This window comes from Puma concolor, chromosome E2 (genome assembly GCF_028749965.1).
Source record: "Puma concolor isolate L17-30 chromosome E2, mPumCon1.1.hap2, whole genome shotgun sequence".
NCBI lineage: Eukaryota > Metazoa > Chordata > Mammalia > Carnivora > Felidae > Puma > Puma concolor.
In genome coordinates this window covers 57,947,343-57,963,774 of record NC_141681.1, presented here as the reverse complement: position 1 = coordinate 57,963,774, position 16,432 = coordinate 57,947,343, and the positions used below count along the sequence as shown (strand labels likewise).

Genomic DNA, 16,432 nt, shown 5'->3' with positions numbered 1-16,432 from the left:
TTTTTGCTTGTAGTTTCTGGTGGGGAGAACAAAGCCACAACAAATGTAGCTTCCGGTAAATTTCCTTACACCTTGAAGCCCATTAATAAAGGAATGTCATACTCTGCCTGTCTCAAGTATTTAATAAAAATCAAACATTAAGGTATGAAAGCAGCTATGATTTACTTGAGGAAGGGCATATCCTGTCATTGGGTTGCAAAGTGTAAGGAAATTTAATTGAAGCTACACGACTCTTGACTTTACGTCCCTCATCATTGCCCCCCTTGAACAACGTAGACGTTTACATCTTTAAGGTTGTTAAAGTGGAAGGTCTCCTCTTCCGTAACTTCTTCCTGATGAATCGGTTCCTACCTATGAGTGAAGATGAGTCAGTTGGGAATTTAGTAGGCGTTAGGAAGGCTAAGGCAGCTGTCTTTAGAGTTGATAAAATGTGGGAGTTTCCTTGAGGAGAATGAATCATCTGTCCCCTTGAAGTTGTGTCACTGAAAGAGTCTCATCACCAGGTGGAGAGAAAAAGAAAACAGCAAAACATGATGAAAGACAAAAACAAAAAATAAAATTTTATTTTCCTCCACAGTCTTGTCACAGAAATACCCTTTTATTTACTGCCTTATATTTTCAGAAAATGAAAACAAGAATACAAAAGTTGAGAAATTTGTGTGTCTTAATCCTGAAATATAATAGAGTCATAGTGCAGCAGCTGGGGTTGTCACACACAGGAAGCTTGATTTCAGCCAATAAGGAGATCAGAGGGAATAACCTCCAAAGGAGAGACTCACAGAGTAAGGGGGGTGGGGCGATGATTTCCTTTTATTTAAGATTCGAGTGGACAATTAGGAAGTGGAGCCTTGTCATTTACCTGAACTGGGCATAAGGTGGCACACGTACCTTAAGAGGACACTTCCATACATTCTCTGTGTGTTACGTAAGGTTTGTTTTCCCCCTTGGGTGGAGATTTTGCTATTACAAGGAGGTCAAGGTAACTGTCCTCCCTGAGTTCACTCCATCATCCATCTGCATAGGGGTTAAGCTCAACGTGGCCTGCCCAAGCTCTTCCTTGGGGTGGTCCTTCCATTTTGTTGAATGTTTTTTGTTTCCATGACAGGAGACTGTGTCCACAGGGTGTTTTGCCAGAAGTAGAAGAAAGAGGTTAAGTAAAATGAGGGAGTATGGTCATTGGGTACAAGCAGGTAAGCGGTGAACGTCAGTTCTTATAGTCTAGCTGATGACATTCATTTCCCTTTCATCTTAGGTACCATTATGAACACTGCCAATGGCCACTGGATGACTGTTGTATTTATTTCAGGGACTCCTGACCTTCAGGGATGTGGCCATAGAATTCTCTCAGGAGGAACGGGGATGCTTGAACCACAGTCAGCGGGAGCTGTACAGGGATGTGATGTTAGAGACCTATGGACACCTCCTCTTCTTGGGTGAGGATATCTCCTTCTAGATTTCCCAAACCCAGCTCGGGTTTTGTTCGTTCCTTTGAAGACTGTCTCTTGGAAGCTTCCTCTTTGTATGACTGGGATTCAGATCCCTGCAGCAAGGGAAGGAAATGGGGATTTGTAGATGTAGAGAAATATCTTCATGAGGTTTCCTTTTCAGCTTCAGCCTCCCTTTTTTAAGATGCCATCACCATTTCTGTAGATTGATGGCAATTCTAAACATTGAGTGGCAAAAGACAGTATGGCCCACATCTTAAACTCCAACTTTTACTGCTTATTGTATTGGTAGTATTTGGAAGGCTGGTCATGATGTGAATATTTGAAATTTCTCCTGCATGTTCTAAAGGGGCTCTTTCTTGCACAAGAGTGTTTGAGAAATCATTTGTTAGAATTCTTCAATGTCCTCTCTTGTCTGCTGAGTACAATACTGAGTTGAAAGGTAGAATCTCCAGCAGTATTTCTATTCCTTTCTTCTGAGAAACAGGTCTCATTGTGTCAAAACCAGACCTGGTCATCGTTTTGGAGCAAGAGGAGGAGCTGTGGGGTGTGAAGAGAAAGGAGACAGTAGCCTCACACTCAGGTAGGTGGGAGTGAAGCACATGACACAGGTGAGGTCCAAATGTGAAGGAGGAAGATAGATCTTAAAATGTTGTTCAGGTAGCTCTCCTTGAATGGAATTTCATTTGTGAAGCCTAGTTTGATGTCTTTCCCTCTCACAGAGGGACATCTGCTCTCTAACACATCATGCTCGTTGATTCTCCAAGGATTCTCCTTCAGCTCCAGTGAAGGTCCACCACATCCCCGGTGAGGACCTCCATAATCTGAGAGCTTCTCCATTGCTGTGAGAGCCCTAGAGGATCTCTCTGTATTTCTGAGGAACTCTATGCTAAGCCATTCCTGAATTCTGTTTTGCTTCTTGTGACAAGTGTGTCAAGGTAGCAGTGGGCATATTGGGTGTTGATGCAGAAATGTGGGGAACATTGGAGACAGAGATCACATGTTTTCTGGTTTATGGTTTCCAAAGTTCCAGAGGATTTTATCTTAACTGTACACAATTGAGGCTCAGTAATTCCATGAGATCACAGAACACCTCCCTCAGATGAGAAAATATAATCCTTTATTTCACACCAAAATTTCATTTGTCTTTGTATTAACCAACATTTGAAATTTCTACTCTGAGTGTTCCATTGCTCAATGATCAAATAATTTAACACATCTCTGTGTCTCCTAGCATGTAACATACTAAAACATTTATACTTTTAGTAGGAAGTTCCTGTGACTTTTTCATAGGTGTTTGTACTTTCAAATAATTTGTATATGAGACACATCTGGAAATTTTTTGAATCAAAAGTTCTATATGATATGGGTATGTGCTGTATAAGAAATGAGTTAGTGGGTGCCTGAATGGCTCAGTCGATTGAGCATTGGACTTTGGCTCAGTTCATGATCTCACACTTGGGGAATTAGAGCCTAGCATGGGGCTGTCTGCTGTCCGTGTGGAGCCTGCTCTAGATCACCTGTCCCTTCTCCCTTTGCCCGTCCTTTGCCCGTGTGCTCTCTCTCTCTCTCTCAATAATAAATAAACATTTAAAGAAGAAATTCCATATACAAAAGGATTGTTCATAAATGTAATTTTACTTCAGAAAAAAAATTAATCACAAGATTATTCTTCTACTTTCTCAGAATGTATCTGAATTTCATCCCAAATATTGATTTGTTTATAAAGTGATTGTCAGGATAGTTTCCAACTTTGGCAGTGTTTGTTGATTTAGAAAGGAAAGTTTTGTGCTAGTCAGCTTGGTTCTAAACAATGGATTATACCCTTACACTCTGTGTAAGGTGAGGAATATATTAATAAAATAATACATTTTTAATGTGTTTTAAGTGTTATTTGTAAAATTTTTCATTAGAGCATTTTATGGTTGATATAAAAAAAATACCTTTCCTGTTTTACTGTCAGTGAAGACATGCCAACAATCCAAATGCTCCTTTTTCATGGGTACGTAGTCACAGTTAAAATTATAGTTATATGGTAGGTTTCCTTTGACAGGATTAATCTATTTTTTTTAATGTAGACTGCGGTTAAATTTTGTCTTATTCTGGTTTTACATTCTATAATAACGTACTTTCTTTTCTATGGGACTTTCCCCACGAGCTGGTTTTAGTTTCATTTACCTGTGTATCTTGTTACAGGATGGCAATGTTCATCTAGTGCATTTGAAGACAATGTGAGTTTAAGTCATTATGAATCAACCAGGCCCTTTACCAATAAATTTATGTATGTATTTCTTGCTATAAATATGACCCATACATACTTTGGGACTCATCTTCTTTCTTGGTTAGTGGTCAGTCAATGTTTTATTGTGTCTAGGTGAATTGTCATAATAATAGACAACTAATGTCTTGGTGAGTCATCATAACAGATAAATAATTTCATCATGTATTTATTGGTGACTTTATATTCTTCTTGCATGAGAGAATTCTTTTGTGCATTGAAAGTCATTTTTCAACATCTATACCTTCAGGGTGCCTGGGTGACTCAATCTGTTAAGGATCTGAGTCTTGATTTTGGTGCAGGTCATGAACTCAGGGTCATGAGATTGAGCCCCATGTTAGGCTATGAGCTGAGAATGGAACGTCCTTGGGATTCTCTCTCTCTCTCTCTCTCTCTCTCTCTCTCTCCCTCCCCCCTTCTCTCTCTCTCTCTCTCTCTCCCCCCCTTCTCTCTCTCTCTCTCTCTCTCTCTCTCTCCCCCCCTCTCTTTCTCTCTCTCTCTCTCACTTCCTCCCTCCTTCTCTCCTTCTGCCCTTCCCCTGCTCTCCCTCTCTCTCACGTATATTCTGTACCTCTGTATCAAATTTAGATTTTTTTTAATCCTTATTTGTGGTCTTATACCCATGACATGCTTGGTACTGTTCTCTTCAACTTTTCCATCTTCTGTAGTATATTCTCTGTGGTTTACATAGGGATTACATAGAATGTCTTAAAGGTACACAAACACATTTTAAACTGATATTCTCAATTGCATAAAAAATTATTCTACATATCACCTCCACCCCTGCACCTGCCCTAAATTACTGATAATACCATTTCTGTCTGTTAATATGTACTTACCTAGATTTATGATGTTTATACTCTTTTTTTTTTAAATTTGTTTATTTAGAGACAATCGGCAGGAAGGGGCAGAGAGAGGTGGGGATAGAGGATCAGAAGTAGGCTCTGTGCTGACAAAACAGAACCTGATGTGGGGCTCAAACTCATAACCTGTGAGATCATGACCTGAGCTGAAGTCTGTTGCTTACCATACTGAACCACCCAGGCACCGCTGATTTTTTATACTGTCATTGAAAAAGATACTGTTGCAGAAACTAAAGTGACTTGTGCTACCTCATTACAACATGACAGATGTGTGTATTTTTTATAAATTTTTAATGAGTTTTTATTTTTGAGACAAAGACAGAGATTGCAAATGGGGGAGAGGCAGAGAGACAGAGACACAGAACCGAAGCAGACTGCAGACTCTGACCGTCAGCACAGAACCCAATGTGGGGGTAAACTCATGGACCTTGAGATCCTGACCTGAGGCCAAAGTCAGTCACTTAACCAACTGAGTCGCCCAGGCTCCCCAATTGTATAAATTTTTACAATAAGCAGAGGGCTTTTTGTTCTCATGTGGTTTTAGTTATTGTTTAGAATCCTATTATTTCAACCAGAAGGACCTCCTTTAATGTTTCTTGTAGGAGAGGTCTACTTGGAAACTTGGAGGGGTTCTTATTTGGGAGAGTCTCCACCTCTACATTCATGAAAAACAGTTTGGCCAGGTACGGTATTCTTAGTGGATATGTTTTGAACTTTCAATACCTGAATACATGGGCCTGTGCGCTTCTTCCTAGAAGTTCTGCCTATCATCCCACTAAGCTTACAGGAGCTCTCTTGGACGAGATGAGTGGCTTTTGCCATGCTGGTTCAAATTTCTCTTCTCACCTGTGAGTTTTGATAGGTTAATTATAAGGTGCCACCCTGTTCATGTCTTGACATTTATCCTGCTATGAATTTACTGTGCTTCTTACATTTGTCTCTTCTTTCCACATACAAGTCTTGAGCTCTTCATATCAATGCTCTTCCCCCTTTCCCTCCCCTCTCCTCAGGGGTTCCCTTCATATACATATTGGATTGCTTTTGGTGTCCCACGAGTCCCTAGACTCTGTCTTTTGATTCTTAGCAGGTAATTGAACACAAGAGTACTTTAGGTTGTCTGATTCTTTCTTCTACTTGATCAAGTCTGTTGTTGGCCCCTTAGTGTATTTTTAAATACAGCAATTGTACTCTTCATCTCCCAATTTCTTGTTCATTATTGGTGATATGTTCTGTTTCCTTGGCTTTACATTTTGATCATGAATAGTTTTCCTGCTATCATTTAGTTACCTGCCTATTTTTCTTCTTCCTCCATGAGCATCTTTATGACGGTTATTTTGAATTCCTTGTCAGTCAATTAATAGTACTTGATTAATTTAGGGCCACTTTTGGAGATGTATTTTGTTCCTCCAATTGGAACACAAAATCCTACTTCTTTGTATCCTTTTATAGCTTTGGTTGACATTTGGGAATTAAAAAGCAAACAAACAAAAACCCACGAAAACAATGAAAACAAAAGAAAACAAAAAAGTGAAAATAACAGCCTCTGGGCCCGGGATTATGGACTTGGTTTGTACAGAGGAACACAAAATACAGTAATTCTAGGTACAGTGACACATGTTCTGGGCATTTGTCATGTCTGAATTTCTGTAACTGCTACGGTTAAAAAGTGTCGTTACTCTTTGGAGACCGTGATCTCTTCCTCTCTCCTTCTTCAGCTCTGTAGTCTCCCCAGTGTTTGAACAAATGCTCACCTTTTGTCTGAGCAGCCACCACAGTGTATCCAGAGGATGCTCTCATTCCTTCTGCTTCCCATGCCGTGCATGACAGAAACAAGTCCCTCAAGACAGCAAAGAAACCAGATCGTTGAACATACATTTGTTTCTCTCCTCGCCAGAGGGAAGACTTTTGTCACTGTGTTGTCATGGAGTGTCAGGGAGAGTGGGCAGCTGTTGTAGGCAAGTGTCCTAAATGTTCTTTGTCTTTTCACTGTGGCTCTTCTTCCTTTGTACTTGTCTTGGTGTGCTGTATTCTCCTAATGGACTTCTGGAGCCCTCAAAAACTCCTTTGGTCTATTTGTGTCTCCAAGGAGGAGCAAAGTCCTGGTGCTTCCTATTTCTTCATTCTGCTGATGTCCTATCATGGATATTACTTTTGCACATTAGCATACTTACATATATGCAATGTAGTAAGTGTGATGACTTCTTTTGTATCTTTTAGTTGTGTCTTCCCGTAACACCCTAGGCTTATTGGTCGACAACGAAGAAGAGTCCTTTGGTACAGTGATATGGGAAAAAGTAGACACTGTGGCCCTGGGTATTTAAACTTAAGGGATGATGGGGAAGGTGATGGGGTGTAGGGAAATGCCGAATGTTTATTATGATGGATATAACCAAACGGGCACAACTACTGGTAACGAAATGCTACTGCTAGAAGAGATCAAGGATAAAAAACCTGGGGAAAACCTCACCTCAACTCATCATACTTGGGGAACAATGTCTTTGGAGCAAAAGTCAAAAATCCAGTGTTTAAAGATACATATTCTCTGGAAGGACATTTGGAAGTTCTGAAAAGTCACCTAGCTCATACTGAAAGTATTCCAAATATAAAATTGGATTAACCACTCACTGAAACAATTCTGTGAGTTAGACATTTGAAAAGGGAGATAAAAATTCTAAATGTGATTGATTGGAGAAGTCCTGCTTGGAGGTCTCATTATTCTTCCACCAACATGTAATACCCCTGTTCCCAAGACTCTGATTTTGATAAACACAGGAGGGTTTTATCCAAACATCACTGTTCAATAGTTACAACACAACACTTGATTTGGAGCAACTATTTATGTGTGTGTTGTTACAAAGGCCTTTAGTTGAGGACTCTAGCTTCCGTAATTGCTGAGGTGTTTATAGTGGAGACAGAAGTTACAAAAGCAATGAGTGTGGGGAAAACATGAATTGAGGGTGAAATGCTAACAAGCGTGAGAGAAGTCCATCTCCAGAGAACCAGTATAAAAGTAAGAAATGTGAGAAAGTCTTCTATGTAAGCTCGAATCTTCTTGTACATCATTGTATCCTGACCAGAGAGAAGACTTAAAAATGTAGAGATTCTGAGGACCCTGATCACTTAGAGATGTAATTTTGTGGTAGAGTTTTTTCTTACAGTCTAATTAATTACTAAGCACTAAGCAGTATCCTTTAAATTATGATAGTTGCATACCTACATGGATTAAAACACTGCAAAAAGAATTTTTAAAAATGTAGTAACTCTGGGACAGCTTTTAAGTAGTCTTCAAAACTCACTCAACAGCAGAGATTTCATAATGGGAAGAAATCTAACAAATTTATACAAGGAGGCAAAGTCCTTACCACTCAAAACGTATCAACCTAAGGAGATACATATAGGGGAGAAGGCTAACTAAAAATATTTAAATATGAGCAAAATTGTTAAGCCCAACTACAAACTTTCTGAACCTCAGGGAGAGCACACTGAATGAAACCCTACAAATACAAAGGATGTGGTGAAGCGTTTAGTTTGTAAGCAAAACTATTCAACATGAGATAATACATCCTGGGGAGATGACTTACAAATGTCAAGAATATTGGCAGTCTTGACCTGAACTGAACCCTTACGTAACATCAGAGAAAACATACTGGATGGAAACCCTAGAAATGTAATGAATGAGGAAGGACCTTTGGTTTTAACATACACTTCAGTAAATACCAGTGTCTTTATAAAGGATAAACACTTTACAGATGTAGACATTTGGCAAACTATGGAATGAAAAGGCAAATCTAAGAAAGTCAGAGAATTCACAGCAGGAAGCAATAAGTCAATACCACTTTTCACCAATGATTCTAAAACAGAGTGTTTATTTAGAGGAAAACCCAAAGTTTAAACACCGAGAACACTTACATCAGAGTGGGCGTATCGGGCCCTAAACCCCCCTCCCAATGGAAAATCTGTGGGTATCTCGGAGTCTCCAGAGCTTAAAACCATACCTACTTTTCCATGGAAATAGCTTATTGTTGACCTGAAGCCTTACCTAGAACATTGCTGGTGAATCATCCCATTCTTATCTTTGTTGTCTGTATTATAAGTGGTATTGTTACAATTAAGTAAGCTTGAGAAAACAAAAGATTAAGGAACCTATAATGAAAACCTATTTATAGTAGTTCATTGGATTTATATTTAAAATAATCTCTGTATAAATGGATGCACACTGTTTGGACCCATGTTCTTGAATGGTCAGCTATATTTTGGAGATGCCTGAAAGGATCAAGGGGTAATGGATATCTGGAGAAGGATAATTATTCTCTTTTTCTATTGACCATATCTGAGTGTTTTTTTTTTTTTTTTTTTTTGCATGGCATATTCTATTAATTCAAAAAAAATTTTTTTAATGTTTATTTACTTTTGAGACAGAGAGACAGAGCGTGAGGAGGGGAGGGGCAGAGAGAGAGACAGTGAGGCACAGAATCTGAAGCAGGTTCCAGGCTCGGAGCTCTCAACACAGAGCCAGATGCGGGGCTCAAACTCACAAATGGCGAGGTCATGACCTAGGCCAAAGTCTGATGCTCAACCGACTGAGCCACCCAGGCGCCCCTGCATGCCATATTTTATTATTTTTACTCATAGATCATCTCATGCTATGGCTGTATTGCTTATGTCATGCAAAATGATTTGACTATTATCTCACAGACACGAGGGTCTCTTTTATGATGGGAAATTCATGCTGACCTACATAGTGTTGGAAGTTCTAGCATCAGCAATCAGACAACAAAAGGAAGTCAAAGGCATCAAAATTGGCAAAGATGAAGTTAAGCTTTCACTTTTTGCAGATGACATGATACTATACATGGAAAATCCAATAGACCCCACCAAAAGTCTGCTAGAACTGCTACATGAATTCAGGAAAGTTTCAGGATACAAAATCAATGTACAGAAATCAGTGGCATTCTTATACACTAACAATGAAGCAACAGAAAGACAAAGAAACTGATTCCATTTACAATTGCACCAAGAAGCATAAAATACTTGGAATAAATCTAACCAAAGTTGTAAAAGATCTGTATGCTGAAAACTATAGAAACCTTATGAAGGTAATTGAAGAAGATATAAAGAAATGGAAAGACATTCCCTGCTCATGGATTGGAAGAATAAGTATTGTCAAAATGTCAATACTACCCAAAGCTATCTACACATTCAATGCAATCCCAATCAAAATTGCACCAGCATTCTTCTCGAAACTAGAACAAGCAATCCTAAAATTCATATGGAACCACAAAAGGCCCCGAATAGCCAAAGTAATTTTGAAGAAGAAGACCAAAGCAGGAGGCATCCCAATCCCAGACTTTAGCCTCTACTACAAAGCTGTCATCATCAAGACAGCATGGTATTGGCACAAAAACAGACACATAGACCAATGGAATAGAATAGAAACCCCAGAACTAGACCCACAAACGTATGGCCAACTCATCTTTGACAAAGCAGGAAAGAACATCCAATGGAAAAAAGACGGTCTCTTTAACAAATGGTGCTGGGAGAACTGGACAGCAACATTCAGAACGTTGAAACTAGACCACTTTCTCACACCATTCACAAAAATAAACTCAAAATGGATAAAGGACCTGAATGTGAGACAGGAAACCATCAAAACCCTAGAGGAGAAAGCAGGAAAAGACCTCTCTGACCTCAGCCGTAGCAATCTCTTACTCGACACATCCCCAAAGGCCAGGGAATTAAAAGCAAAAATGAATTACTGGGACCTTATGAAGATAAAAAGCTTCTGCACAGCAAAGGAAACAACCAAGAAAACTAAAAGGCAACCAACGGAATGGGAAAAGATATTCCAAATGACATATCGACAAAGGGCTAGCATCCAAAATCTATAAGGAGCTCACCAAACTCCACACCCGAAAAACAAATAACCCAGTGAAGAAATGGGCAGAAAACATGAATAGACACTTCTCTAAAGAAGACATCCGGATGGCCAACAGGCACATGAAAAGATGCTCAACGTCGCTCCTTATCAGGGAAATACAAATCAAAACCACACTCAGATAGCACCTCACGCCAGTCAGAGTGGCCAAAATGAACAAATCAGGAGAGTATAGATGCTGGCGAGGATGTGGAGAAATGGGAACCCTCTTGCACTTTTGATGGGAATCCAAATTGGTGCAGCCACTCTGGAAAGCAGTGTGGAGGTTCCTCAGAAAATTAAAAATAGACCTACCCTATGACCCAGCAATAGCACTGCTAGGAATTTACCCAAGGGATACAGGAGTACTGATGCATAGGGGCACATGTGCCCCAATATTAATAGCAGCACTCTCAACAATAGCCAAATTATGGAAAGAGACTAAATGTCCATCAACTGACGAATGGATAAAGAAATTGTGGTTTATTTACACAATGGAGTACTACATGGCAATGAGAAAGAATGCAATATGGCCCTTTGTAGCAACATGGATGGAACTGGAGAGTGTGATGCTAAGTGAAATAAGCCACACAGAGAAAGACAGATACCATATGTTTTCACTCTTAGGTGGGTCCTGAGAAACTTAACAGAAACCCATCGGGAGAGGGAAAAAAAAAAAAGGAGGTTAGAGTGGGAGAGAGCCAAAGCAGAAGAGACTCTTAAAAACTGAGAACAAACTGAGGGTTGATGGGGGATCGGAGGGCGGGGAGGGTGGGTGATGGGTATTGAGGAGGGCACCTTTTGGGATGAGCACTGGGTGTTGTATGGAAACCAATTTGACAATAAATTTCATATAATGAAAAAAAAAAAAGAATAGCAGAAATCTTGGTAATCCTGGAAGGAAACAGACTTCCAGATCCAGGAGTAGCAAAATGGATAAAAACAAAAAAACTTCCTCTAGGAGACTCCTAGACTTCCTCCAGGAGACTCATTCAGACACAACTCAACTGCAGATTGACAATGGGGAAATGAAGAAACACATAGCATGCAACGGATGTCAAAAGAAAGTCAGAGTGGCAATACTTCTATCAGACAAACAAGACTGTTTTGTTCTTCTATTGTGTTTATCCTGCTTGGTGTCATAGTAATGCTGGCCTCACAGGATAGTTTTGAATGTGTTCCTGATCTTCCACGCTTTATAGGATTTTGAAAAGATTACCTTTAGTTATTATTTTTTTAAATCTCAGTTAGAATTGACCATGGAATGCATTGATCTTGGGCTTTTCTGTGCTGAGAGATTTTTGATTCTGAATTCAACTTTCATTCTTCTTTTACCTATAAGAAGATTTCTAAATTTGTGGGTTTAAGGTTCACAATTTAATCTTACTAACATTTTTAGGAATTAAGTGGATTTTTTTAAATGTTCATTTACTTCTGAGAGAAAGAGAGAGAGAGAGAGAGAGCAGGCAGAGAAGGGGCAGAGAAAGATGGAGACACAGAATCAGAAGCAGACTCTAAACTCTGAGCTCTGAACACAGTGCCTGACCCATGGGTCAAACTCACTAACCGTGTGATCAGGACCTGAGCTGAAGTTGGATGCCCATCTGACTGAGCCACCCAAGAGCCCCAGAGGATTTCTTTTCTAAGTTACTTGTTAGGATACAATTGTTTATATAGTTGAAGCATTATCAATTTGTTATTTTTCTGGTTAAACTGGGCATTACTTTCAATGTTATGTTAGTTTTTATTCTGGTCTCTATTTTATTTAGTTCTGATTTATCTTTCTAAATAAAATGATTTCAGATTTCCATTTGTTATTTCTTCTCCTACTAAATTTCAGCTAAGAGCCTTCCTTTTCTCGATCCTTTTGGTGTAATGTTGTTGACTTCAATGTTTTCATTATTTGAGGCATTTATTGAAAAAATAAATTTTTAAAATTTAAATTTTAAAAAATAGGAAAATCGAAAGTAGTGAAAAACTTACCAGAAATAAAACAAGCAATGACCAAAATAATATAAAATAAAAATAAGGATTCTTTAGAGTTTTCTAAAGATCATATCATCTGTGAACAGAGATTTTTTTTTTTTTTTTTAGGAGTTTGTAGCCTTCTTTACAGTAGTGTATTCCTTTGATTTGGTAACCTGGCAATGCTGGTACCACAGAGTATTTTCATATTTTGTCTTTTCACTCCTTGGAAATACTTGAAGAGATTTAAAGTACTTTCTCATGAGCTGTTTGTTTGAATTCTCCAATGAATTCATCGGACATAGGACTTTTCCTTATTTGGAGTTAGTTTGATTTTTTTGTTTTTCATTTGTTTTCCATGTTTTTTATTACTCTTTAAGTCTACATAGTTGTCAGCGGTAGTGATTTTTTTTTTTCAGGATGGAGTACAGGTCCTTCTACCATTTTTTGAATTTATTCTCATCCCTTGGTATGTATTTGTGGGCATATAAGTATCCTCTATTGCCGCTCATAATTATTTTTATTTCAGTCGTATCAGTTATAATGTGTCTGCTTTCACTTCACTGCTGCCTTTAGTTAGTCTTTTCTCTTTCATTCTGACTTGATTGAAAGGTCTATCAATTTTGTTCATCTTTTCTGAATGCCAATACTTCCTATGGCTGATATGGTCTTAGTTTTACTGTATCCTGTCTTAAGGATTTCAGTTTTATGTTTAAGTTTCCTTCTGTGGTGATTTTGGGCTCATGTGGTACTTTTCTTGATTACTCGAGGTATAGGAAAATGATTTGCACAATAGCATGACAATACTACACAATTATCTATTGGGCTATATGGTCAGTGTCTTGTGTGCAAGGTTATGTGTCCATGGAGAAATGAAGCCCTGATGATTCATTCTCAAACATTTGGCTGACGTTTTCTGATTGATTCTAAGGTTGCATAATAGAAGTCTTCAGTATATTCATCTGAGTAGTAAGTGGGATGATTTCACTTTTCTGTTATTTGATCTCTTTCAGCTGTATCTTCACAATGCACCCAGAATTTCTTGCCAAAGCCATGCTTAGAACCTTCTCTCCAAAAAGTGTCAATGGGTGAACATAGTACCCATGAGAATTTACACTTAATGATAGACTGGGACAACAATGGGGAGAGTGAAGGACATCGAACATATCATGACAGACATTTCCAAATGGAGACATCTGCCCATGAGAAGAATCTCACTGCCCCATATGGTGAAGGATATAAAGCATTTTGCAAAACCTCCCCTTGTAAGTTAGCTACTTCTACAAAGCAGTGTGTTTCTGTCACCAAAACTCAAGTCAAAGATTCATATTTATTTGTCGAAAGAAAATTTGGAAAATCTGGGAAGTTACCTCATTCAGGTGGAAAATAAGTATTTGAACCAATTTGAAAATAGAATTGGAATGACCTTTCACTCAACTGTTTTTGAAAACCATAGATTTAGAAATAAAGAAGAAAGTGTTAAGGGGTGTCAATTTGAGGGGCACGTCACAAAGAAGTCAACCCTACAAAACTATGAGAGTATTTTCAATGGACCAAGAATTGCTCCTTGCAGTGAATCTGAGAAAACATTTAACCAGGGCTCAAATGTTAACAAATGTCTGCGTACTCATTTGCCAGACAACCATTTTGAATGTAATAGAGGTAAGGAAGTCTTGTCTCAAAGATCTAAACGTATTATACAGAAGAGTACACATATGAGAGAAAATCCTTATAAATATAATGAATGTGGGAAAGATCTCGAGCAGTCTTCTGATGGTCATCATCAGACGACGTGTGAGGGGAAACACCCATCCACATGTTATAAATCTGGAAGTGTGTTTAGTCAGTCACCAAGACTAAATACACATGAGACAATTGGTACTGGAGAGAAAAGGTACATGGGTGAGGACTGTGGCATAGTCTTTCAATGGCAGTCCACACGATCTCAACATCAACAAATGCATGCTGGAGAAAAATCATACAAATGTAAAGAGTGTGGTAAAGCCTTTTATGACTGCTCATCACTAAATAGAACCGGGCAAATCCATAATAGAGAAAGACTTGACAAATGTCAACAACGTGGCAAGGTCTTTACCAGGCACTCAATTCTTATTCGCCATCTCAGAATTCATACTGGAGAGAAACTTTACAAATGTAAGGAATGTGGCAAGACCTTTACCGGGCACTCAATCCTTACTCGACATCTCAGAATTCATACTGGAGAGAAACCTTACCAATGTACAGAATGTGGCAAGGCCTTTACCAGGCACTCAATCCTTACTCACCATCTCAGAACTCATACTGGAGAGAAACCTTACCAATGTAAGGAATGTGGCAAGGCCTTTAGCCAGCCCTCAATCCTTACTCCACATCACAGAATTCACATTGGAGAGAAACCTGATAATGTAAAAAGAATGTAAGTCAGTCCCTATAAGTGGTGCCCAGGCCTTACGGGACATCAGAGAATTCCTATTGGAGAGTAGCCATACAAATGTAAAGAATGTGCAAGCTCTCCCTGCAAGTCACAACTTACTCCACATTCTAGTTATCACATAGGAGCCAAACTGTGAAATGGAAAGTGGCCACACCTTTACCTGCAATTCAATCTTTGCTCGATATCACAAAATGCACCCTACATGCAAACCCTAGAAATGTAATGAATGAACAAAGACCCTCATTTTAAATATACACTCTAGGAAACACAAGAGACTGCATATAAGAAAGTAACTGGAAAGGTAGATTTACGAAAGTATTTCAGTGAACATCAAATGTCAATGTTACAGAAATCAAGTAGAAAGGAGTACATCAGTCACTCTATTCAGACATTGCTTCAAAATACTTAAGGAATAATACAGAGTTAGACACTCGGAAAACATATATGCTATCTGGTTCAAAAGATCTAGGGGATAGGTTTTTGCATAGGTATACTTAATATCAAAATGTGCTTTTTGTTTTTTTTACATTGACCCTATTTGGGATTCATAAGTAGCAAGTATTAATGTATTCCTACTCTCAAATCACTTCAGAATATTCATTTCTTCCTAGTGGGTGTGTGAAACCATGTGGCTGACTGTTGTTGCATCAAAGGTGTGAGATGCCCTTCTTCATTAGGTGGGACCCAGGCATGTCTAATTTTCCACAGAAGACAAAGGACAGTATGGTGCACAACATCTGAAACAAATCTAAATGGAGATGCTGTTTGTGGTTATACCATTGATGTAAGTTGTCCTGAGACAGGTGTTGAGAACACCATTGTCCCTTTATTAACTCTAAACACTTCCTGCGTATTAGAAGGAAATGTTTTACGATAAGGTCTTAAAGGCAAAGAGGTGGCAGTCCAGTGAACTGATAGATCTTTATAAGAGCAATAGTCAGAGCACATGAGTTGATGTGGCTGCATTGAAGACATCTTCACAGATGGCAGCCAGAGCCTAGCTAACTCTTCCCCCAAATGGCATAAATTGTACATCCACTTCTCTCAACAATTACCTCCGGCCCGACACTTATGGCAATCACTACGCCCCTTTCATTACATCAACACATAAATGCTTTTTTACCACTTGTATTCTATATTCTGAACAACGATTTGTTGAGTCGAGTGGATTTGAAATGCATAAATTGGTCTGTGTGAACTTAATATATTTTAAGTAATAAAACATAATGGTTTTTAATGTATTAACATGGATGTGTAGTGAATGAACTGTGATCCCACCAGCAATGTTAGCCCATCCTCTTGTATTTAAGGTTGTAGGTACCTGATGGAATCTATAACTCATTTCCTAACACAACGGCATAGCACACCCAGTAATCCGTTTTCTCCACGGCCTTAGGATTTACATAATGTATCATTATTTTTCCCCTCGTTTATCCATGATACCATTTTCTCCTCTTTGTGAATACTGTGATGTTATTATGGATATATCACAGATTCTTCAGGGTTACTGTTGACCTTTTACCTAAGGTACTC

At 38.7% G+C, this 16,432-nt stretch overlaps 1 protein-coding gene and 1 long non-coding RNA gene across 2 annotated transcripts in view; both read left to right on the top strand.

Moving 5' to 3' along the window:
- Positions 1 to 1,110: 1,110 nt before the first annotated feature.
- The window catches only part of LOC147573819 (uncharacterized), a 51,359-nt gene continuing 36,037 nt past the window's right edge, over positions 1,111 to 16,432 (top strand). The window contains exons 1-2 of the long non-coding RNA XR_015245047.1: positions 1,111 to 1,433; positions 1,933 to 2,028. This is a non-coding gene — a long non-coding RNA (uncharacterized LOC147573819). The remainder of the gene's footprint in view (positions 1,434 to 1,932; positions 2,029 to 16,432) is intronic.
- On the top strand, positions 2,811 to 16,144 carry LOC147573820 (uncharacterized). Its single transcript, XM_086690868.1, is given in 4 exon segments — positions 2,811 to 2,814; positions 6,804 to 6,899; positions 13,479 to 13,795; positions 13,797 to 16,144. Coding segments are annotated over 4 exon segments (1,506 nt in total). The 3' UTR covers positions 14,886 to 16,144.